At 40.7% G+C, this 26,571-nt stretch overlaps 1 protein-coding gene across 1 annotated transcript in view; it reads left to right on the top strand.

Moving 5' to 3' along the window:
* LOC126470304 (protein unc-79 homolog) overlaps positions 1–26,571 on the top strand; it is an 857,658-nt gene that overhangs the window by 400,779 nt on the left and 430,308 nt on the right. Inside the window, exon 25 of the mRNA XM_050098074.1 lies at positions 5,240–5,385. Within this exon, the coding sequence (XP_049954031.1) occupies positions 5,240–5,385 (146 nt within the window). The remainder of the gene's footprint in view (positions 1–5,239; positions 5,386–26,571) is intronic.

Genomic DNA, 26,571 nt, shown 5'->3' with positions numbered 1-26,571 from the left:
TTTTTCCGGGCACGCCCTATTCCGGTGGTGTTGCGTGCACCTGTCAAGGCTGAGATAGACAGGTTAACAGCTTCAGGGATTCTCCTTCCTGTTACCTCCAGCGAATGGGCATCGCCAATTGTGGTGGTTTCTAAACCAAACGGGAGTCTGCGATTGTGTGGTGATTTTAAAGCCACTGTCAATGCTCAGAGCCTCATTGACACTTATCCTCTTCCCCGTCCTGAGGAGTTATTTACCTACCTCGCTGAAGCCAGTTCTTTTCCAAACCTGACTTATCGGAGGTGTACCATCAGTTGCCGTTGGATGCATCTTCCAAGGAATTTCTCGTCATCAACACTCCTTGTGGGTTGTATCAGTACCAGCGGTTACCATTTGGCGTCGCTAGCACGCCAGCCATTTTTCAGTGGTTTTTGGAACAGCTCACGGCTTCCGTTCCCGGCTGCATAAACTATCTGGATGACATTGTTGTCATGGGGGCCTCCACTGAGGTGCACCTTCGCAATTTGCATTCACTGTTTCGGGTTCTGCATTTGGCTGGGTTGAAGTGCAATCTGGACAAGTCACAGTTCTTCCAACCCTCCATCGTGTATCTTGGTTTCCACTTGTCCCGTGAGGGTATACGTCCTCTGCGTCAGCATGTTGTGGCCATTACCGCTCTACCCCGGCCATCTACAGTAAAAGAACTTCAGGTGTTTTTAGGCAAGATTGCTTATTATCACAAATTCATTCCATCCGCAGCAGCGGTAGCTCATCCTCTGCATCAGCTGTTACGCAAAAACGTTCCTTTCTGTTGGTCCGACAAGTGTGAGCAGGCTTTTGTCCGCCTGATGACTCATTTGCAGTCGGCGCCTTGTCTTGCCACATTCCGTCCGGGTCAGCACTTGGTTCTGGCGACTGACGCGTCCCAGAATGGCCTAGGGGCTGTTCTCGCCCATCAGTATGAGGATGGGTCGGAACGACCCATCGCCTATGCTTCCAAGACCCACAGCGATGCGCAACGGCGTTATTCTCAAATCGAAAAGGAGGCGCTTGCTATCATTTATGCTCTAAGAAAGTTCAGCGTTTTTTTGTATGGTTCTAAGTTTCACCTCATCACCAACCACAAGCCGCTGGTCTCTCTGTTCAGCCCATCGGCGTCGCTTCCAGATAAGGCAGCTCACCGCCTGCAACGTTGGGCCTTATACTTGTCTCATTTTCACTATGAGATTCACTATCGCCCCACGGCCCAGCACGCCAAAGCTGACGCGTTGTCGCGTTTGGCGATGGGCCCCGACCCGGTTTTCGATCGAGATAAACTACTCTGTTTCCACATTGATGAGGCAGAATGTTGTGCGGTCAAGGGTTTTCCACTTACAGGTTCGCAGGTCACGTCGGCTACTGCACGGGACCCGGTCCTGCATCAGGTGATCGGTTTTATTCAACAGGGTTGGCCGGACAGGACCAAGGGCCGGGCATCGGATCCCCTTCACAACTACCATGCCTTGCGCCTTCGTCTGTCTGTTCATAATGGTGTTGTTCTTCTGGCCACGGATGGTGCATCTCCACTGGTCATGGTGCCAGCCTCTCTTCGCAAAGATGTTCTCAAACTGTTGCATGAAGGCCATTGGGGGATTTCTCGGACTAAGTCCCTGGCCCGCAGGCACATTTATTGGCGCAGTATTGATTCGGACATCGCCCACATGGTCGCTGCGTGTGGTCAGTGTGTTCAACAACTGGCTGCACCCCGTACAGTGCCCTCTCCGTGGCCTGACCCAGCGCAGCCATGGGAACGGGTGCACGCTGACTTTGCCGGCTGCTTCCTCGGCACTTATTGGCTGCTGTTGATTGACGCCTTCTCGAAGTTCCCGTTTGTTGTTCGATGTCTGTCGCCCACCACTGTGGTGACGATGCGGGCTTTGTCCAAAATCTTTGCGCTAGAAGGTCTTCCATCCATGATCATCACGGACAATGGCCCTCAGTTCTCTTCGCAGGCCTTCCATGATTTTTGTACTGGACACGGGATTCATCATGTTACAGCACCGCCCTTTCATCTGCAATCGAATGGGGAGGTTGAGCGCCTTGTCCGCACTTTCAAAAGCCAGATGAAAAAATTCCTTAGTGTATTTTCCACAGATGACACTCTGTTGCATTTTATGAGTTCTTATTGCTTCACGCCTCTGGGTGATCGCAGCCCTGCTGAACTCTTGCATGGCCACCAACCGCGCACTCTACTGCTCCTGCTTCACCCTGTCAGGCCTTGTACTGTGTCCCCTCGTGCAGGAAAATACTTGGTGGGCGCCGACGTGTGGGCACGAGGGTATGGATCTTGCCCTAAATGGATTCCAGGGGTGGTCAAGGCTCTTCGCGGACGCCGGCTTTGTGAAATACGTACGGACGGTGGCATGGTTGTTTGCCATTATGACCAGATGCGCCCACGAGTGGTGGCCACGCCAGTGCCACCGCCCCTTCCTTCGCCTCCACCAGCCCAAAAAGCCAGTGCTGTTGCTGCTGCCGATCTCCCATGCATGTTGCTGCAGCCGACGTCGCTACCGCTTCGAGTCTGCCGGAACCGGCCCCAGTCGCGACGCCGCCTTCTCCGGGACCCATCTCGCTGGAGTACACCCCCAGGTCCACGACACCTATGGATGCTGCTCTGGAGTTTTCACCCATCATCTCGTCCAGGAGGCACGTTCCATGCACGGGCTTCCATCCTGGACAGTTTCGACCGTTCTCTCGTGTTTCTCCGTGGGATCTTCTCGGGGCCTCCCAAGAGGCCATGGATGTCTCCGCGCTGTCCATGTCTCCCAGGAAGTGAGTGTTTTTTTTCAAGGGGGGAAATGTGTTGTGGCAGTGCCACGACATTTAAGAGTGCCGCCACATCAGTACGCCCAAACGGCGATAGAGGCGCTCCACAACTCGGCTGAGCACAGGAGCGCCACCTAGCTATGAACGGCGCCGGCCGCATGTCACGGCATGGCAGTCGAATGACCGATACAGAATTGGTAGCATGTAACCAGCTATTGTTTCTACGTTTGTATATCCACGCAATTTATTAGTGATTAAAGGTTATAACAGAGGGAATCAGAGCCAATAAGTGTTAGAACATCGGTGATTTTACATACTAAAAGCTATGTCAAGTGAGGTGCGTAGATAATTCAGCTTAGTCAGTACAACAGGGATCATCTCATTATATTACCTGAGTAGGCAACATAAAACATTCATCTCAGTGGCTGGAAATGTGGAGTATCAATAAATAAAATTCAAGAATACTGCACACTCTCCTTCATGTGAGTATGTTCAAAGCAAAGTGGTGGGAAACTGAAAAGATCCTCTGTGGTTGAATATCCATGTTAGAAAGCTACTATGAAAGCAAAGGAAGCTGTATTGCAGATTTAAATGAAGGAAAAGGCTTGGTAAGCAAAGGATGTGAATGTAAATAAAATGAGTGCAAGGAAAAGAAAGAAGGAAAACTGGAGTTTAATATCTTGTCAATAATTAGTTCATTATAACTGAAGCACAAAGCTGGATTGGAGAAGGAAATTGGCCCTGTTCTTTACAGTGGAATCCTCCTGGTAATTGCCTCAAATGGTTTGAGGGAACTGCTAGAATACCTAAATCTGGATTTCTAAACAGATTTTTGAAACTGTCCACACAAACGTGATATGAAAGTAACAGTATCTACAACCTAACAAAAAATTATGTGTGTCTCAGTATTTAAGTCAATAAATGAATCCAGTCACTCAGTAATCATACTTAAACTGACATGAAGGATGATACAGGAAAGTGTAAAATACTACATAAAAATAAAAAATAAAAAAAACTAAATAAAAAATACCAAATTCCATCTTCCAAAACAGTTTCACTAAGGAACACTGTAGTGTGGTTTTCTCCTTTGAATCACTGCATGAATTTAAAAGTGACAGTTACTGAGACTAGTGTCATGGGGTACAACATTGTTTAACACCACTCAACTGAGGAAAAGCAAGCAGTAATAATGGTATACCTGCATGGTGGGAAATATGTGTACAGTATTTGGAGTATCTTACTTACCTTCAAGCAGCTTTTTATTGTAGATTGCTACACTAATGAGCAATTCCAAACTATTGAGTAAAAGAGCACAGGTCATTCACATTTTCTAATAGACATGGATAATGGCATCCAGGTTGCTACCATATTCCTCAACCTCTTAAAGGCATTTGATACAGTAACACACTCCCATCTAGTGAATGAAATAAGACCTTAAGGAATAACAAACCACACTTAATAATTACAAATAGTCACAACTGTTAAAAATCTTGGAGTTTTAACTGGAGTAGTTTAAAGTGGAATAAGCACATAAAATTACTTGTAAGAAAGGCAAATAATAGACTAACATTCATTTTAGGAATCTTAAGAAAAAGGCTTCACCCACAAAAAAGTAGCTTACAGAACCTTTGTTTAATCAGTTTTTGAATGTTGCTCCTTTGCCTGGCATCTTTACCTTTAGTAGGAAGGATTCATAGAAAAGATGAAAATGATCAAATGAAAAAGTATATTTATTTAACAAGCATAAGAGCATCATAAAACAGCTCATCAATTCCTGTGGATGACACTATAAGAGATACGTTGTGAACTGCTAAGAGTTTTGCTCTTTAAAATTCTTTGTGTATATATTTCAGTTAAGGTCAAACAACAGATTACTTTCTTTTCTCATGCAGGATGAACATCCATGATTGAGAAAATATTTAAAAAGGGAAACAAAACAATGCACACATGTTATCTGTATTGTGTGTACTATACATTTACAATCAAATATGTTAAAAGTTGAATTTTTCTCGTAGTTAAAATGTAATGGTGTTCTCATGCTTACTGTCATTATACGTGCTGATAGATCCTACTTAAAAATGACAATCAAAGCATGAAGGATTGGATGTATCAACAAATATAACTCCTCATGCTAATAAGGATGAGGACAATATTACATCATTGTTATAAAGATAATTCAATCTTGCCATATTTCAGTGTAAATTTATGCCACACACGAGCAAGGTAACATGCAGTATAGCTTTTTATAAGTTTCCTTTTTGCAATTAGAGCAGAGATGAGGAAGATATACATATGAAGTGTTATAATAGAATATATGATTTCATATTTGTATAGTGCCTAGGCACTACTTAGTTTTTTTCTGGATTATTTGCAATAAGTTTCATAATGCATTGCAAATTTGTAGACTTTTCTGTTTTTATATGTTTATAACCAACATTTCTCTTATAAATTTCAGATGGTCATATTCACTCTTTGGGTGGAACAGATGATGGAAATTTTCTTGGGTTTTTAAATCGTGTCATTAATTTGGAAGAATCAGATCATGAGACAATGCATCTTCTAATTTTTCTTATGATGCAGTTTCTATCCAGAGCAGACCAGGTATACTGAAATATGCTACATTATATTCTGTTGTAAAATTATATATCAAAAGAGTGATATTTGTCATTTGTCTTTGAATTAAATTTCCAATATCTAATATACAGGGGTACTATACACTGAAGTGACAGATGTCATGGGGTAGTGATATGCACATATACAGATGGTGTAGTATTGCGCACAATGTATAATAGGGCAGTGCATTGGTGGAGTTGTCATTTGTACTCAGATGGTTCATGTGAAAAGACCTCAAAGTGATTATGGGAATTAACAGATTTTGAACACTGGATCCCTTTGACATTCCATTTTGGAAATTATTAGGGAATTCAATATTCCAAGATTCACAGTGTCAAGAGCATGCTGAGAATACCAAATTTCATACATTACCTCTCACAATGGACAACACAGTGGCCAATAACCTTCACTTAAGATCTGAGAGCAGGGCATTTGCATAGAGTTGTCAGTCTTGACAGACAAGCAACACTCCATGAAATAATTGCAGAAATCAGTGCGGGACGTATGATGAATGTATCCAAAAGGATAGTGTGGTGAAATTTAGTGTTAATGGGCTATGGTAGCAGACAACCAATGCAAGTGCCTTTGCTAACAGCATGGTATTGCCTGCAGTGCCTCTCCTGAGCTCATTGCCATATTGGTTGAACCCTAACTGTGGCCTGGTCAGATGAGTCCCACTTTCAGTTAGTAAGAGCTGATATCAGGGTTTGAGTGTGGTACAGAGCCCATGAAACCATGGGTCCAAGTTGTCAACAAGGAATGTTGCAAGCTGTTGGTGGCTCGATAATGGTTTGGGCTGTGTTTACATGAAATGGACTGGGTGCTCTGGTGCAGCTGAACTGATCATTGCATGGAAATGGTTATGTTTGGCTACTTGGAGACCACACTTGCAGCCATTATGGAGTTCATGTAATCAAACAACAATTGAAGGCCACAATTGTTCATGACTTGCTTTGAAGAAAATTATGTACAATTTTAACAAATGATTTGGCTACCCAGATCACCCAACATGAATCCCACTGAATGTTTATGGGACATAATCGAGAGGTCTGTTTTTGCAAAAAATCCTACACCAGCAACACTTTCATCATTATGGACAGCTATAGAGGCAAGATGGCTCAATACTTCTGTATGGGTCTTCCAAAAACTTGTTAAATGCCATGTTGAGCAGCTACACTTCGCAATGCAGAAGGAGGTCTGACACGATATTAGAAGGTGTCCTCTGACTGTTGTCTGTCATCTCATTGTAAATGATTCATTCATTTTCAAAGTTATATAGTGTATGAAGTATTGCATGTACAAATGTGACTGATGTGTGAATAGATGTGCAAAATCATTAAGTCTGCATTGTGCCCACCAGTTGTAATTATATGTGCAGTGCCTTGCCAAAATGGTTACAATGAAAGACAAGAGATTTTGTGTGTTGAAATATGTGAGGTGTATATCTGTTACAAAGATGGAGTGTGCATTTGGAAGAAATTATGGAAAAGAACCTCCATGTAAAGAGAACATTCTGCACTGGTGTTCACAATTTTGGATTAATCATTTTCTCTGTAAACAGGTAAGTACTGCTTTGCAATGTGTACCAGATGCAACAAGGGATAGGTTGAGGGAAAGTTTTGCATGCAGTCCAAAAAAACCAGCAGCCCACACAAACCACAAACTTGGAATACCATAGTAAACTGTGTGGAAGATTTTGTGATGGTGTTTACATTTCAAATTGTACCATCTGCAGCTTGTGCAACAACTGAAACTGTATGATTAAGGCCAATGGCGTCAGTTTTGCATTACAATGCAGGAAGTGCTTGAGGATGAACTTTTCTCCTCCAAGCTGATATCAAATGATGAAGAAACCTTCTGTTTATCTTGAAAGGTTAATTGCCACAATGTCACAGTGTGAGGCACTGAACAATCTCATGAAATTTTGATGCATGAACAAGATTTGCTGTAGGTTGATGTGCAGTGTCACAGATGAAGGTGTTTGGTCCATTTTTCTTCTGTGAGAAAATTCTGATGGGTAGCTCTTACCTTGATATGTTGCAGTTATGGTTGTTTCCACAACTGACTGCTGATTTTGAAACTCTGTTTCTGGAAACCTCTTCATTGGAGCAACAATGTTTGTCACCACCTACATGGTGAACTTATGTGTTACTGTACTGGCTGTAGTGGTGAAGATGATGTGACAGTGTTCCTTGGCCCCTGGGTATAAGAAGTATTTTACACCTATGAAGGGGAACAAGTGCATTAAGAAACTTTCTGGCAGATTAAAACTGTGTGCCAGACTGAGATTCGAACTCAGGATCTTTGCTGTGAACCAGGAGAGCTTCTGTTATGTTTGGAAGGTAGGAGACAATGTACTGGCAGAAGTAAAGCTGTGAGGACAGAGCGTGAGTTGTGCTTGGGTAGCTCATATGGTAGAGCACTTGCCCGTGAAAGGCAAAGGTCCCGAGTTCGAGTCTCAGTCCAGCACACAGTTTTAATCTGCCAGGAAGTTTCATATCAGCGCACACTCTGCTGCATAGCAAAAATCTCATTCTGGAAACATCCCCCACGCTGTGGCTAAGCCATGTCTCTGCTATATCCTTTCTTTCAGGAGAGCTAGTTCTGCTTGGTTTGCAGAAGAGCTTCTGTTAGGTTTGGAAGGTAGGAGACAAGGTACTGGCAGAAGTAAAGCTGTGAGGATGGGGTGTGAGTCATGCTTGGATAGCTCACATGGTAGAGCACTAGACCGTGAAAGGCAAAGGTCACGAATTCGAGTCTCGGTCCAGCACACAGTTTTAATCTGCCAGGAAGTTTCATATCAGCGCACACTATGCTGCAGAGTGAAAATCTCATTCTGGAAGTGCATTAAGAGTTACCTTGTTTGAGATACTATTACATTCTGTATCCAAAAATATTTATTCATTGCAATAATAAAATTTTAAATTGGAAGAGTTACTGTATATTCCTTATGTTGTCTTCATGAAATGCATTTATAAAAAAGTAATAGGTCTCATTAAAAATATGAAAATTCCAAACTCCATTATTAAAGAAAAATTGTGACTGTAATCAAAGAGTTTGTATTCTTCTAAAATCATTTAAAATGAAAACTGAGAATAATATCTATAGTGCATTAATTGTTCAAATCAGTCAACACCCTTATCACATATATAAAGAATCTCTGAATCAATTATAGAACATTACCTGACTTTCTGTCCATTAGATTCACCTTGGGTGAAAGTTGTAGCCAGTTAGAATCTGTACCAGCATCACTCCTGTTGACATTGTTCGAATTTTACATAAAACTGAAGTGAAAAGTATGACCAAAACACAAAATCCATATTGGCAAATGTCTGATCTACAGGTCTACTATAAATGATTCCTTTGTTTCCAGAGTTCTATATTTTCTAAAGTGTTTCATGTACAAATATCATTTATGGAGGGAAAGTTTCCAAATAACTTGAAGACAGCAGAAATAAAACCAAGGGTAATGAATATGAAACAGGAAATGATAGACCTGTACCACTCCTGTGAGTCATACAAAAACATTTGAGATTATACTCGAAGACTCATAGCCCGTCTGATGATATATAGGGTCATCAATAAAAGCTAATTTGATTTGAAAATGATAAATGTGCCAGGGAAGCAAAAACAGAAAATTACAGACCCCTAGCACTTCTCTCACTTATTTTAAAAAAAGTTTGAGCTTATGCACAAAGCCTCATACCAGTGCAGATGGTATATGGTGTAATCAAAAAAGTTAATTTGATTTTGAGAATGGTAAGCGTGCCATAGTACTAATCATAGATGTCGTTGATATTTCCATAAACAGCTTAGACTAAAGAAGTGAGTAGCAATATTTATGGGTCTCACAGATGTATCTGACAGTATGGATCACTAAACATTTGTACAAATGTTAGCCATGTAAGGTATGAGGGAAGCAGAAGAGTAAATTTGATCATATCTCAAAAACAGGGGTTAATACACAGAAATTATAAAATCACCAGCAAAGAGGATAAAATCTAAAGTGAAGACACTATGCTTCTCAGCTCACAGTGACCCATACTTGGCCTAACATTTAATATATTAAACACAGATCACATGTCAAACATTTTTAAATATGACAATATTGTTATTTACAGAGATGAAACATCTCCACTTTGTTTCTCTGCCCACAAGGACTAGTACTTGGCCCAATACACAAATCACATGTCAAGTGCTGTTAATTATGGCAATGTTGTTACTTAAACAGATGATACAACTCTATTGTTCAAGGATAATAATACTGAAAGTTTGGAAATAAATAGTTCAGTTCAAATATTTACAGAAACAAATTTACATAATAACACTAAAAATACTCTTTATTTAAATGTAAGTTGAAAAAGATCAGAATGAAAATACTAGTATTTATATTTTATGAATAGAGCAAACTAAATTACATTCTTGAGTCTAGACCTGTGCAACTGGGTTCATCTGAATTCCGTGCTTGAAATTAAACTGCAAGAGGACAGCTGGCTATCACCAGCATTGGCTGGTGTGCATTTTTACATTTTACACTGATGACCACACAGAAAAAAAACCATATATACTAAATTCCTTAGGATAATAACTGATGAAAGTGTAAACAGGGATAGGCACACTGAAAATCTAAGTGGAAAAAGCAGCACAAACTTATATGTTGTGCACAAACTCACCCATGTAAAACACATATATTATCAAAATGACATACATCCCACTAATTCACTCTTCATGAAACTATGGTAGATTATGTGCAATACATTTATTTGAATTCTTACACTGGACAAAATTTAACATGTTCCTGCTATTCAAGATACTGAGAAAGAGTAGGGCTTGAGTTAATGATCTTGCAGTCCACTTGAAAGAAGATACAAACTGGTTATCCCACCAATTACAGATACTATCTGGATCCTACACTGAATTACTCTATTGGCACTTTGAGCAACAGAAAAATCAATGGGCTATGGACTGCTTTAACACTTTTAAGACTGGCCTCAGTCACTGTGGTGTGGGCAACTGGTCTGCTGTTTGTAACACATTTTCTGAAGATCATTGATTTGTAATTCTAAATGCCATGAATTCATGTGATGTGTCATCTGTGTTGATGAAATGTAGATTACCTATCTGTAAAAAGTGTGATAAGAGATATTAACATTAGCAGATATGCAGACTGTTTTAGTGACTAATGGTTTTACTCCAAAAAAGAAAAACCCTTACACGCCGTTTTTAAATATAATTTGCCTGCGTGTGGTATTTTTCGAAACACTGATACATACAAAGAACTACATTACAACTTGGACACCACCAAGATATTTTTTTTCATCCTGTTTCTCCCTTTGATCTCTTACTGGCAGATGAAAGTAGCCCTTCAGATCAAAGTAGTATGGACTGACACAGTGCATCAACATACAGTATTCTGTTTTTAGAACAGATAGGTCGTATTTTGAACACTACATGGTAGCACAATGCAGAAAACCATTCTTGTACAGACACATGATTGCTGATAGAGCAATGGCAGTAATTAATTTTTACACACTACACAAGCCAGATTTGGGCACTATACATCTAATCAACTGCCACTGAACAAGTACTTCTTGTGTTCCATCTCGAATATGTTCTAAGTATTAACACCTCAATCTACATTTCATTTGTAATAATGTTTTGCTGAGTTATCATTGAGCTTTTGTGTTGTGTATAAACTTTGTTGGTCACTGGATTGTCCTAAGACAATGAACTGTTGGTTTTGGACACAGTTACAAATTGGGCACATTTGGGAAAATTTGCCAGAAATGTGCTATCTGGTTTTTAGCCATTATGTGTTCTGTGCATCTGAAAATTATGTACTTGAAATAATGTGAGTTTTTACCTGTGATAAGGCTTCCATACAGTTCCACATAAATGTCTGCTTACTAAACATCAGATCTAGCACATGATTTGAGGGAAGAGTTCTTACCAAACACAGCAACTGTGCAAGAAACAAACCTATTCACTAAACATGTGAAAAACCTACCACAAAGTACAAAAAACTTTATTAGCAAACAGAAATTGCCTTTGAAATGCAGAAAAAACTTTAGGTGATTAATGCTTAGTGCTAAGACTTACAGGTATCCCTCAATGTAGCAGGCTGCAGTATGTGTAAATGGGAAGAGAAGTACAATATTGTTTGACCATACCATTCATGAATATTCACTAAATTCTGTGACAATGGTGTAATGCCTTACGATATTCATCTCAATTCTTTTCAAGTAGAATGACCAAGCACATGGATTTGACTATGGGGAAGGGCAGTTGCTAGTGTAAGAGTCACTGGAGCAATCCCAATGAACTGCACCTCATCAACAAGGGTGTTTACTTAAAAAAAATTTGTTAGACAGCTTCTTGGGTACTTTATGGGATACTTGACAAATCTGATAAATAGAAAAGTGAGATAAAATTCAAGTAAGAACATTGTGTCTGGCCACTGTAAGAGGGTTACAAAGATACTCAACAACTTCCAAAGATCTGCTACAGAAAATACACCTGCATATATCAAGCCTACTTCTCGAAATTCCACAACTACATTCCAGGACACAGCAAAAATAAAATTTTGGTTTTTCCCCCTCCCCTTCCCCCAAATCGTGTCCCCATCCCTCCATTTCTTGCCAAATGAGGGTACATACTCGTAATTCACCAAGTAACACTGACAAATGTGGTCATTTGGATGGTCCATGTGTTATGGTGTGTGGAAGTATATTGCATGGCTGTACTGAACTCCAGATCTTTGAACATTGTACACTCACTGGTCATTGTTATTGCTATACTGTACTCTTTCCCCATGTGCATCATTTCAGGGGTGTATTTGGCCCCCACTCTCTTTTTATGGATGACAGTGTGTGACAGTGTAGAACTGTGCAGTTGGAAGAGCTCTTGAAATGATAGGATATTGAGTGAATGGACTTTCCTGCCCATTTCCCTGCCTTAAATCCCATTGAGCACATGTGGAATGCATTGGGTACATGTATTTCAGCATATCCAAATGCACTCATGACTTTCCAGCAGTTGTCAACTGTACTGATGGAGGAATGGAATGCCTTACCACATGAACTTCTCAACAACATTGTGCCCATCATGAGAACATACTGCAGTGCACACATTGCCATCTGTGGTGATCACACAGCCTATTAAGAACCATGTCCCACATGTTGTAATGTCCAGGATGAAGTAAACAGCACCGGGTCCCATGTGGGAGAAATTACACCCAGACAGACAACAGAAAATAGGTTTATTAAAAACAATAAAAATTCGCTCTACTCTGTCCTGGATCATTAATTAATATGAACTCAAAATAGTTTAGCAGTCAAAGTAACTGTCTTCTTTTAACACTTCTTGTAGGATAAGGGAAAGCAAGACAGTTAGGCTGTACATCTAGAATGTCTGATTCACTGACTGTGTGATGAAATCTATGTCTTAAGGACCACAAGATGGGGTGACAGCCTCTGAGCACAATCACAGTAACAAACCACCGTACCCAATTCCAGGAGGCATAGTGTCAAGGGGCCAAGTCTCAGTGCAGGAAGGACAAATATGGCTCATGGCTCCATGTAAGTCTGGAAGTGGCATTCTCCAGTTGGCTAGCTGGGTTCAGCTGCTGGATATGGACTTCATAATTGGTGAAAGAAGATTTGGTAAACAGTTTCAGTTTATGTTTATTCTAGCAGCTCCAGATTCCAGTTTCTGATTATCCATCTTCATTGCTAGAGAAAATACAGGAACCAATTAAAATACAATTATGGTACATAGTTACAGATAAAGTTAACACATTTCAGCCATTAATTGCGATGGTTCCTCTTAGACTATACATATCTGGAGCTGAAATCCCACTGAGGCTGTTCTTTACAGTTATCTCACAGCTGACTTCAGTATATGCAATACATGTATATGGTGCCCTCTGTTCATGCATCATGCCACAATCACACATTTTATATATGGAGCTGGTTATTTATGTCATCACAAGAATAGCCATTTGAAGGAAATACATTTTCTATCAGTATACAATAGAAGTAGCTACAGTCCTGAGTGATCTTAAAACAGTAAAAAGTTTTACAATCAAATAATTAATAAAGTGAGCTACTTTGTGTAGATGGCTACTGATATGTAGATAATTGCTATTCATATTCTATCATGAAGTTCATCATGTATCACAGAGAATCTGGGCTTAATCTTGAGGAACAAAGTTGAAAAGAGAAATTTCTATCAGGGGTTGGCATATACAAAACTGAATGTTCAAACAGTGATGCGTGTTACATGGGACAGGCTGGCAGATGTTATAGGTGAAATTTGGCAAATATGTTTCTATGATTTCAAGTGGCCATGGTGAGCCCATGGTGTCCTTAGACATGAGGATGTTGCATCCATGTGATAAGGGTAAGTGTATGGATTTGTTAGAGGATGTCAAGAATTTTTGCTGTCAAGTGTCTCATGGTGGGGCACTGCTCACTGAGCAGATTACCATGAGAGCTTCTTGGCTTTGGGAGACATTTGAAGATCTGTGGTGGTTGATCAAGAGATGTGGGACATTGACATGAACAATGTAGTTATAGTTATCCACATCCAACACTGTTTGTGAGTAGGCATGTTCTGCGGGCTTCTATAATTGAATTTACATGCATTTGTATGGTTTATCTAATAGTTTACTATTTTTAACATCAATTAATACCATAACAACAAGCATTCTTCTGTTATTTGGGATGTGAGAACACCTTATTCCACATAAGCTCCTTAATTGCTCAGCAACTAGTGTCACTATGCTTGGTAATCAGCTTTAATTTTTCTTTGTTATTAATTAAACTGGAAATATTGTACTTTAAATCAAGACCTATTTGCATCCAGTGTTTGTTTTAGTACTGATAGGAGTGCATAATTATGGAAATTACAACAACTAAGTGGATGATTAGTTCACATAAACACATCTAGTTGTACATAATGGTGTATCTAAAACTGTGGTTTTAATATAATCCTCTTTCAACTGCTATTGTTAAATTGTATAGAAACCAATGGATGGGTAATGTTTCTAGATACATTTATACATGACATACTTCTTTGATATAATTACACACATTACAGTAGTCACCTACTTGAAGCGATTCACGTTACTACCAATTTGACTGCAAGGAATTTTTTCTGTTTTAATATCACTCACAATTCACATCCTTCCTCACCACCAACTGACTAGATCGAGTAGAATATTCCCTGATACTAGTCTGCTTATTCCTTCTCTCCTTCTTGCACCCCTACCTGTTTGTGTATGTAGTTTGGTTGTGTATTTGAGACTTTCTTCTGTGTGTTATGTGTGCCATTGAAATTTTCTTCCATGTGTTATTTGCATACTCAAGACTTCCTTCTTTGTGCCATCTGCACATTTGCATTATCAAGATTTCTGAATTTCTGCTCTCTCTCTCTCTCTCTCTCTCTTTGTGTGTGTGTGTGTGTGTGTGTGTGTGTGTGTGTGTGTGTGTGTGTGTGTGTGTGTTTGACATCACACATCACCTTATATTGTGGATCACCGTGACTGCCACTGCCTCCATCTTGCTGCCGCTGCCATTGCTTACATCACCAATACATCACCCATCAACCACCCTCTCACCACTGACACCACTTCCGCCACCACCACTGCCACCTCTTTTTCAGCACCATTGCATCATCCTGGACATTGCTCCTGCCATCCCTGTCATGTTGGAGACAATTGCACTGTCTACAATTCCACCATAGCTCATCGCTGTCATCCCAGTACTGATTCTGCACTGCTCACTCCAATCAACACCACTCATCACTGTTTGCCATCATGGATCATCCCACAATGTCAATCATCTATATGTGTCCATCCCCTGCTCCTTCTGTCACCAAATGGAGTGTGTCATCTAACCCACCCCTGTACATCTATCCTTTCATCCTCTCCAACCCAGCTCAAAAATTCCTCAAACCCAATTCACACACCCTAAAAATCAAAAATTACATGCCAAGCCTCCATATCCAACATATCATCCCAAGAAAAGACTCTATATTATTGAAGTCCATGAATCCCAGGTTTCACACTGACCTCCTGTCCAAAATTCCTTGCATTACCTTAGATCCCAAAGCCTGCTTAACAACTCTCACCATACCACCCCATGCTACACAACCCCAAACTTACTGTGATCCTCCCACCTTCACTGCAGTGATCACTAAAGTTGACATTGAGATCACAGATGAAGAGGCGGAATGTGAACTGAACAACAACCTGAATTTACAAGTTCGAAAATCCCTTTGGATCAACAATGACCTTTCTCCAACTAGCCTCATTTGTGTTTCACTGACTCTGCCAACACCATCAATCTTCTCCTTGAAGAGGGAGCCTTATATACCACCTTTGCCATATGATTGAACCTTTCAAATCCAGTCCTCACTCCTAAAACTGTCAAAAGTGTCTTCACTACAATGATAACCTAACTGCAGATTGTAAAATACCATCCACCTGTCCACACTGCAAAGCCTCCTATTTCGTTAAACAGTGGCCTAATCTTGTTTCCCCTCCTATCTGCAACATTGCAATGATTCCCAACCCACCTAGTCTGCAAAATGCGAAGCCAAGCCTCATCAACCAAACCTGAGTTCACAGTCCTGATCCATTCCACTCACACATTCAGCTCAACAATTTCCTCCACCCAACCCCCCTGCTTAAGACATCATCAAGTTAATGACAGTCATCCTCTAAAACATTCAGCAATTCCAACATCAACACACCCTCCAACAAATCTCTCTTGCTATCCACTCCAAGAACTATCTCAACACCCAAGTCACCTACTCCCACAGTCAGGACCACCTCGTCTTCACCCAACTTGACACCCTAGTTAAACCCTCTCTAGTCCTCACCCTCAAACACCACTCTTATCCTTTATAATGACACGACAGCATCTTACCCTTTATAATGACACAGCAGCACTACAACATCCTGTACCCCAACATCTGCTTCCTACCCCACCAACAAGCATTTTTTAATTCTTATCCTTCTCCAACACAATGTCCACACCTTAATCCTTAATGAAACATTGCTCCAGCCCTATCACACGATCCAAACCTCTCCCTTTATCCTCCACCAAACAGACAATTCCCTTCCCTGGCCAGAGGTGGGGTTGCAGTTGCCCACCACAAGAACATCTCTGTTTGGCCATAACCCTAATACAATACTCCCATTGAACACCTTATCATTACCCAATTCTTCAAAAACCTAATCATTTCCTGTGCCACTATCTACATCTGACCTAATCACTCCACCTCTCTGACTTTCTCATCCACATCAACCATACCTTTTCCACCTTGATTATTTCCGTTGGCCCCAAAAGCTGTAGTAGATCCCCTACAGAACCCCAATGGTGGTGTCAGTTTACAGACTCTCTGCAGATTGACATGGTTCTCATCCCACAACACAGCCATCCTGAAAGCAACACTACTGCAACTGTCATCCTAGCATCTCCCAATCTCCTCTCATACCTCACTGCATAAATCCTTGATCCAGTTGGAAGTGGCCATCTACCTATTCTCCTCACTGTCTCCTACACACTACCTCATCCCCATGTAACCCATCCCAACGTGTATCCAAAAACTCTCCAAGATATCTCTCATGGCAATTGGAATGCCTACCAGAAAGTCTGGAAACCCAGATTGAAAGCCATCCCCTGGCCTTCCAGTAACCTGAGAATATCCCTCATGCCATGTTCTTCCTGAATCAGACCTTATCAGATGCTATATCTACTCACATTCTTGCCAACACCATATATCCTCATTGCCCCACCCCCAACTCACAAGCCCGGCTCCTTCTCCAAGAATCCCGTCCCTTGTACTCCTTCTAGTTGCAGACCTGTGACTGGGATATGCCACTAGTGAATACAGAGATACATCAGGAATTTATTAAATGTGAAAAAATCTTGAGACTGGCATCAAACTTGAACCAGACTCTATGCTATAGTTCCCATTAACTCTTCCAAGTTTTGGAAAGCATTCAATCAACTCGCTGGCAGTAACTCCATCCCTCACTACCTGCTTCTCCACAATAACCATCCCTTACCTGACAATCAGAGCAAAGTTGACCACTTTGCATCCTATCTGTCTGACATTTTCTCCATTCCTGATGACCCCCACTTTGATAACTCTCTGTTCCCTACCAACTGTGAACACACAAACACCACTATCCCACCCCTGGCTCCCAGCTTCCAGTTTTTGGACCATACATCACAAATAGAAATAAATACACCAGTCACAGCACATGACATAAAACAAGAATTCCACAAAAAGAAACACAACACTCCACCCAGTTATGGCTGCATTACCTATTGACACTCCATAGAATGTCCCTCCTCCTTTCTTGTCATCCTTGCCACCCTATACATCACTATCCTCTCCACAGTTTACTGTACTCAACTATGGAAAACCTCCAAAATTCTAGTTTTCACCAAACAACACAAACCTTCTACTGATACCTCCTCTTGCTGCCCCATGTACCTCATTTCAGTGTTCAGCAAGGACTTTGAATCCATACACTCCCACCACACCCATCAACACGTGAAGCAATACCACCTCCACACCAATGGCTTCCATCCCAATTTCTCCTCTGATGACCAGCCCCTTCACCTCACCCCTCTCCTGTCCCACCAAATCAGCGCCCATAGATCAGCTGTTTTTGTCTCTCATGACCTAGAGAAAGCCTGCAACCATCTCTGCCATTCCTGACTCCTCTTCCAGCTCCAGACATCTGAACTTCTAGTTAATTATGTCTGCCTTTTGCATCACTCCTCTCTAATCACCCATCCTTTGTTGGTATTAACAGTACCATTTCTTGTACCTTCCAACACTGTGTAAGAGTACCCTAAGGCTCTGTCTTCTCTCCTCTCCTTTATCTCCTCTACTGTGCTGATATGCCCAAATCACATCCACTAGTCCACATCCTTCAGTATGCTGATGACACCACTTTCCTCACCCTCTACCCTACACTCTAAATATCCCAATGATCCATCCAAATCCACCTCAGTCAGTTTACCTCCTGGTGTCACCAGTGGCTCCTCAAGATTATTCACTCCAAAACCCAGGAAATACTTATAAGATGAATGACTCACACCTTCTGTCTCCATGACTTTTACCTTACCATTGACAAACAGCCTATCCAATTAATTAAAACACTAAAATATCTTGGACTAACACTTGACTGGTAACTAACATAGAAAGCTCACCTACTAACCATCCAACAGAAAGACAAAAATACACCAAAATTACTGACAGCCCAAACATGAAAATTACACCCCTCCAGTATTCTCCACACCTACAAAACCCTGATCCAACCCATCCTCTGCTATGCATATGTTGCATGGATATCTGTCCCATCAAAGTTCTGTAATTCCCTCCAAATTCTTGAATGCTATGCACTCCGTCTAACTTTCCACATCTATTTACATTCCTCCCCATGGATTCTCTACCATCTCATCAAATTCCCATCACTTTTGACCCACACTGAACACTTCAGCATTTCTGGTAGATTCCAGTAACGCCATCATTTCCCCTGTGATCACCAAACCAAGTACACAGCTGCTATTTTATAAATACTTCACATTGTCCCTATGTCTACACACACTTCATATCCTATCCCAATGCAAGTTCCACCAATTCCCACTCCCAGACAATGTTTTCTGCCCCAATATTTATCCCCCCTACCAGCTTTAACTCTTCCTTGCCTATCCCACTCCACACCAGGACTCCTCTCTCTTTGTTTTTCTCCATGCGTCGCCATCCCTTTCCTCTTGCTACCACTACCCTAACCACACACCAAAGTCCTCCTCACCCTCTGCCTTTCCCACCTTCCACCTCAACCCCTACCTTCATCTCCACAGATATTCCTACCTAACCTACTCCTATCTTTTCTACCCACACCCATCAACCCTATTTCCTGCACAAATACCTCTCACGCAATGCAGGTCTTTCAGACTTTAAGTGAAAGTGCAGTGCTTCAGCAGTTTTTTTTCTCAAAATAATTTCAACATTCTGTGATGTATTTTCAAAATGTATATATTTTCATTTTTCAGCTGTTCATCTTTCATTTCTTTCATTTTTAATTTAAAATGGTAAAACAGTCATGCTGTTTTCTTTCTCATTCTTAATTATGCATTTTTAAATGCCCTTGGCTGAAGAGCAGAATATTGTACTTCTAACAGCACATACCCTGCCCGTATGGGGCAAGGGGAATGAAATAAGAACAAAGGAAAAAATGCAGTCACAATTGTAATTGCTTCTATTGCGTATGGATAAAAAATGTGTTTCCCAAAAATAGCTATTCTTGTGCTAAGGTAAATAAGCAATTAGATATACAAAATGCATTACTAAAAGATGACAAATGAATACAGGGCATCAAGTCATGTATGACATACACTGAGACCATCAGTGAGATAAGTGTAAACAGTGGCCTCAGTGCAGTTTCAACTCTCGATGTGTATAGTCCAAGAGGAACTATGCCAAATAATGGCTGAAATGTGTTAACTTTGTCTACTGGTATGTATCATCAAGTTATATGTGAAATTTATGCAATTGTACTTTGGTGTTAACATGTGTATGATTGTATTCTAATTGGTTCCTGTATTGTGTGTAACAATGATGGTGGGTACTCAGAAACTAAAATCTGGATCCGCTAGAATAAACATAAACTGAAACTGTTAACTGCATCTTCTTTCACCAATTGGATAACTTAAGCCATAATGCAGTCCATATTCAGCAGTTGAAGCCAGCTCGCCACCTGGAGAATGCCACTTCCAGACCTACATGGAGCCACAAGCCATATTTGTCCTTCCTGCACTGAGACTTGGCCCCTTGACACTATGCCTCCTGGAATTGGGTACAGTGGTTTGTTACTGTGATTGTGCTCAGAGGCTGTCACCTCATCTTGTGGTCCTTAAGACATAGATTTCATCACACAGTTAGTGATCAGATATTATAGATGTACAGCCTAACTGTCTTGCCTTCCCTTACCCTACCAGAAGTGTTAAAATAAGACAGTTACTTTGACTGCTAAAGGATGTTGTGTTCATGTTAATTATTGATCCAGGACAGAGTAGAGTGAATTTATATTATTATTAATAAACCTATTTTCTGTTGTCTGTCTGGGTGTAATTTCTACCACATGGGACCCAGTGCAGTCTACTTCATCCTGGACATTACAGCATGTGGGACACAGTTCTTAATAGGCTGTATAATCACCAGGGGTTGCAATGTGTGCACTGCAACATCCTCTCATGCTGGGCACAATGTTGGTAAGAAGTTCATGTGATAGGGCATTCCATTTCTCCACCAGCACGGTTGACAACTGCGGATAGTCGTCGGTGCATGTGGATGTACTGAAATACATCTATTCAATGCATCCCACATTTGCTTGATGGGATACAAGTTGCAACTGACACCTATACGTTTATTCACTATCTGAAACAAGTATGACATCTGAGCACTTACAGGTTCCAGATGGAGTCATATTAAAAAATTACTTAAGTACTATGTGGCAGATGAACACAACATGGACTGCTTGTGGTCATGAGATGTGGCAGAGGCAGTTAGGTCCATTCTAGTTGCACCTCCTGGTGCCACCTGCCTGCTGCCATCTGCTGGCAAGGCGAGCACCCTGAGTCACAGTGGCACTGTCCTGAATTATCCACAACAATACACTTGGTATTGTTGTTTTCCTATGGAAGCTGATTTTTTTGGCCAACCTAGAAATTCTACCATGTGTCTGCTCAATGGTGGACAGTTTCCACCAACATTCAGTGATTGGAACTCTTGCACTGACTCAACTGACTGCATGTTATGTATTAGCAAATACTATAATTTCATACACCTGAATGTAGGATTTTAAAATATCAAAACCGATCATGGCTTAAAAAAATATTAGCACAGCTGAAGTGGCTCTCTCTAAATTAATTATCATGCCTGTCAGTTCTGGATGTCCTATGTACCAAATCTTGTAAACCCAAGATGATTGTGACTCCCTTCAAGCTACTGACTAAAGTATGAGGTTACACTGATGTCACTTGGTACTTAATTTGAGCATCGAATTATCTCTTCACATCAGTGGTGTCATTTCTGTAGCTAATCAGTTGTTAAGCAAAGTTTGGTAGTGATTATGAACCAAGGAGCCATATCCATCCCAGTTCATGATGGTGGCTGAAAGAGCCAGTATCTATTTGAAAGCTGATGTGGATAGCATTGGTTACCATCTCTAATGCCAGTAGTCTAGTGGAGGTGGGCAGAACGGTCTGCACCTGGAGGACATCTGGGCTGAGCATATAGTATGCTTCACCCGAGTCAGTGTCCATTGTGGCCAGACAGGTACTATAAAGATTCAATTTAATTGTGAACTAACAAATCTGTGCCTTATGACCAGTTTTACCACAGATTTGGCATGTTGCCCAGCAAAAGTAGCATTTCTGGTGCTGATTTATGAGGAGATAGTAGCTGCATGACTGTAACTTCTAGTTGGACCAATTACACATGGCAGCCTTTCTAGATGGAACTAGTCTACTGGAACTGATAGGTTTGGGAGGGCAGGACTGAGCTTGTGTCTTCAGTATGGACTGGATGGCAAATATATGTGATACATCTTGCAGGGCCACTGAGGACTGGACTCACTGCTCAAAAGCCTCAACGAATGGGAAGCAAGTTGCTAAAGGTGGATCATTTAATGTGACAAGGTCATACTGTAGCCCCTCATCTCTAGAATGAACTAGAATCATATCCATAACCAGTAACTTGGCATATGATTGTTTGAAGTTAGCATTGCAGCACTGAAAATGCCAATCCCAGGAATTGAGCTTACCATTCCCAGTAGGACTGTCCATTCTGTTCATAACAACTAAAAAATTTGTGCCTGGTCTCTGCCACATGAACTTACAAATCAAAATATTCTAGTGAGCATGTTTTCAAATGTTCCTACATCAAGGGATTCAATTCTACTTTTGGAGTTAACTGTTGCAGGAGGTGATAGACAACAGAAAAGTGCACTGTTGGGTATCACCTGAGATTCTGTGGCTGATGCAATGCTGCTTTACAAGGGCAATATAATTGGCCCATGGTTCTGCATTTATGTCAAACACTGGGAATGTTGATGGTGAGTCCCTGAAGCCCTTCACCGTGCAGTCATTTTGAGACATCTGATTGCAAATTTCAGGTGACATGGTTATGGTTACTGTCTTCCCCAACATAGACTCCTGTTCCTGTTGCATGGTTTGTAAAAGCAACTTGGATAGTCATGTCTGTGGTGGTGTGGGTATGCTGAAATGGAAACCTGATGTAAGCATGCTATGTATGTGATAAAAACATGTAAAAACTCCATCTACCTGGGGCAGAGCACAATATTTCAGCCTAAATTCACAAAAAAATCTCATTGAAAATTGAAGTGCCCCTTGCCACACACAGTGCAGAAGAACACATCCAGCTAGACTACACACAATAGGTTTATTAATAAGAACATAAATGTACATTTATCTGTTCTGAATAACTGCTGTGCAAGAACACAAAATAGTTTAGCAGCCAAATTACTTGTCTCAGTTTAACACTTCTGGTAGGATAGGGTAAGGCTATCCAGTTCACCTGGAATGCCTAGTTCACTGTCTGAGTAAGTCTATGTCTTAAGGATCATGAGGTAACATGATACTCTCAGAGCACAATCACAGTAAGAGGCTGACATACCCAAGTCCAGGAGGCTGAGTGTCATGAGACCAAGTCTCAGCATAGCAAGAATAAAGACTGTTTTTGGGCCTACATAGCTATTGCATTGGGATTCCTCAGTTGGTGAGCTGGCTTTAACTGCTGGATATGGGCTGTGTGATGGCTTGAGTACCAGCTGGGGGATGAATTGGTTGCAGACTATTGGTGGCCACATGATATCGTGGAAGCATAGTGAACCCTGGTAGCTACACCTTCTTAGGAGTGATGAGCTGCTGCCTGCCAGTGAGGCAAGTACCCTGAGCTATAGTGGTGGCATCTCAATTGTCTTCAATAACACAGACTCTCATTGTCATGGCCCCTGCACTCTCATATGTAGGCAACCTACAGTGCTCTACTGTTATGGCAGTGGGGGATATACCCAAGTGCATCACAGGGGAACATTATAAATTGTTGTGACTTTAGTGTAATTATTGACTTTGAATAAAAGTATCATTTCTGTTCTTCTCATTGCATATTTCTTTCAGTTAACTTGTGTACTACACTGTAGCAGTTCTTTTTATATATGGTTCAAGTTTCATCATGGTATGTTACTAGGCAGTGAGAAATCATTCAAAAGTTACTTTCATCCTTAGGTTTTTCAAACCATTGTATAAAAAACAATTTTGCACTTCATCACTGCCCACACTAATGACACCCAGTGGTGACTCTTGTATCACAAACATGCTGCTATGCCTCTTGCACTAACTCCACTCTGTTTGGAAAACTGATGCCAGGCCTGTCAACATGCGTGCCCCATGAATTTCTTCATGTTCCTCCCCCCCCTCCCCCCCTGCCCATAGTCTGCCTGAATAATTGAGTGACCATCCTCTGATGATGAGTGAGTTTTTGAACTCAGAAGAATGATAAGTTGTTGCAATCATGCTCTATAGATATGACTTTGTTTTGAAGGAATTATATTGTACCCAGTAAGGATACTAATTTTTAAAATAATTCTTTTCCTACTTCTAGTGATTATTCTTATGGACAATTTCTGCAGTTTGAAATTGTGCCCATGTTCTGTGCCTTTGACCCCCAGAAAAGAATCCCATAGCTAAGAATTGAATGTATGTAGGAATAGTACTTCACCACAAGATTTTGTCTCTTATATACAAAACAAATCACCAAGACCATAATATGACATGCAGCATTGTCTGTATTTTCATATTTTGACCCTATGTTAATTGATGTATATGTATTATGAACCTTATTGGACTCAGTACGCTACCTTGAGAAACACCTTTGTTTATACTGGATGTCCCAGGAGGAATGGTCAATATCCAAGAATATGGCAGGGATGATTATTTGAAGCAGAATGTCTATTAAACTTGGGTTGTAAAAAGCATATCCTAAGGGCTATGAGAACTACTTCATCTTCAATACTGTGAAACAAATCTCTTCTATTGCAGCCACTTTGCTTTCCATATTCTGGACCAAAACAAGAAAAAATGTCCAGTAAACATGGTCTTTAAAGTGCATACCTTGAGACCTATGAGTATTTCTTCTCAGTACTGTGAAACAAATCTCTTCTACTGAACAACTACTCATAACTCTTGAAGTATACATTTTAGAGCCCATGTTTGGTAGACTTTTTTCCTTCAAATTATTGTTCCTATCATATCTCTCAGTATACTCTGTCTTTTTATTCATCTGACTCATTTAACTAAAAACTTATCAGTAGATCAGTGAACGATCTCTAACTTTTGCACCCTATTTTCCAGGTAAGATTGAAACCATTTGTTGTATATTCCTCTTACACTCAACTTGTTTACTAGTATTTTATGGTCAACAATGTCAAAACCTCTCAACAAGTCTAAGAATATGTCTGTAACAAGGTCATCTTTGTCAAGATTTCAGCTACTACTCTGGCAAACTCTTTAAAAGCTTAAGTTGTACTTGCTCCATAATGGAAACTGTGCTTCATGAGAAAGAGTCTATTTATTCATGTAACTCATTGGTCTACCTTTCACCATCATTCACTTAGTTTTGAGACACAGATGATAATGAAAGTGGTCCTTTGTTTCCAATACTTTCTGTATTACCTTTCTTTGAAAAGTGTACAACTCGTGTGTATTTTATGTGCTCTGGAACAGTATCTGAACTAAAGGACTCATTTATTATGCTTCTCAATGAGATTTGAGTGCTGAATATGCAGAACAGACACTGGAACCCAGTCTATTCCTGGTGATCTTTTTTTTCCTCTGTTGTGGAAACATCATCATTATCCATACTGTGCAAGTCATAGTGGGTGTTAGATGTATTTTAGGAATATTTTGTTGCAACTTATCCACAATACCAAAGAAATAGTCATTTACAAAATTTGCCAATTCCTGAGGATTTTCTATTATTATATCCTCATCTTTGAATTGTATATTATTACACTTGTGTAGTGGGTGTTAGATGTATTTTAGCAATATTTTGTTGCAACTTATTCACAGTACCAAAGAAATAGTCATTTACAAAATTTGCCAATTCCTGAGGATTTTCTATTATTATATCCTCATCTTTGAATTGTATATTATTACACTTGTGTATGTCTTTGCCAGTTTTATATTTTATGACATCCCATAATGTTTTGCTTTTGTTTTCTGCATTATATACCATTTTGTTAGTGATTTTTTTTAGTCTCATGGCAACCTCCTATGTAACTGTCTGTGAATGCCTTTGTGAAACCTTCAGCATACCAGGCAAGGGAATTCTTGTCACTGCAGGTATGTCATCCATAGGTGGCCGGACTGTATGGGAGGGATTTTTTGTGGTGCGAAAGGCATGGCAGCAGTTGAAATGCAGGTGCTGTTGGTGGTTAGTGGGTGTAATGTGGACAGAGGTGTTGATGGAGTTTTCAGAGGAGTGTAGGTCAAATTCCAGTAGGGTGGCATGTTGGGTTGGCGAGTAACTAGTGAAGTGGAAGGCAGAAAATGTGGTTGAGTCATGAAGGAATGAGGACGGTGTGTCTTTGCCCTGAGTTCACATCATGAAGATACAATCAATAAACCTGAAACAGGCAAGGGGTTGAAAGTTTCAGGAACCCTGGAAGGTTTCCTATAGATGGCCCATACACAATTGGCATAGAAGGGTATCATGCAGGTGCCCATGGCTGTGCTGCAGATTGTTTGTTTATCATCCTTTCTACATCTACATCCATATACATACTCTGTAATCCACCATACAGTGTGTGGAGGAGGGTACCTCGTACCACATCTAGCATCTTCTCTCCCTGTTCCACTCCCAGACAGAACGAGTGAAAAATGACTGCCTATATGCCTCTGTACGAGCCCTAATCTCTCTTATCTTATCTTTGTGGTCCTTCCGTGAAATGTAAGTTGGTGGCAGTAAAGTTGTACTGCAGTCAGCCTCAAATGCTGGTTCTCTAAATTTCCTCAGCAGCGATTTATGAAAATAATGCCTCCTTTCCTCCAGAGACTCCCACCTGAG

The sequence above is a fragment of the Schistocerca serialis genome, chromosome 3 (genome assembly GCF_023864345.2).
Source record: "Schistocerca serialis cubense isolate TAMUIC-IGC-003099 chromosome 3, iqSchSeri2.2, whole genome shotgun sequence".
Taxonomy (NCBI): domain Eukaryota; kingdom Metazoa; phylum Arthropoda; class Insecta; order Orthoptera; family Acrididae; genus Schistocerca; species Schistocerca serialis.
Note: the sequence above shows the minus strand (reverse complement) of the source record. Positions and strands in the feature narration are given on the sequence as shown.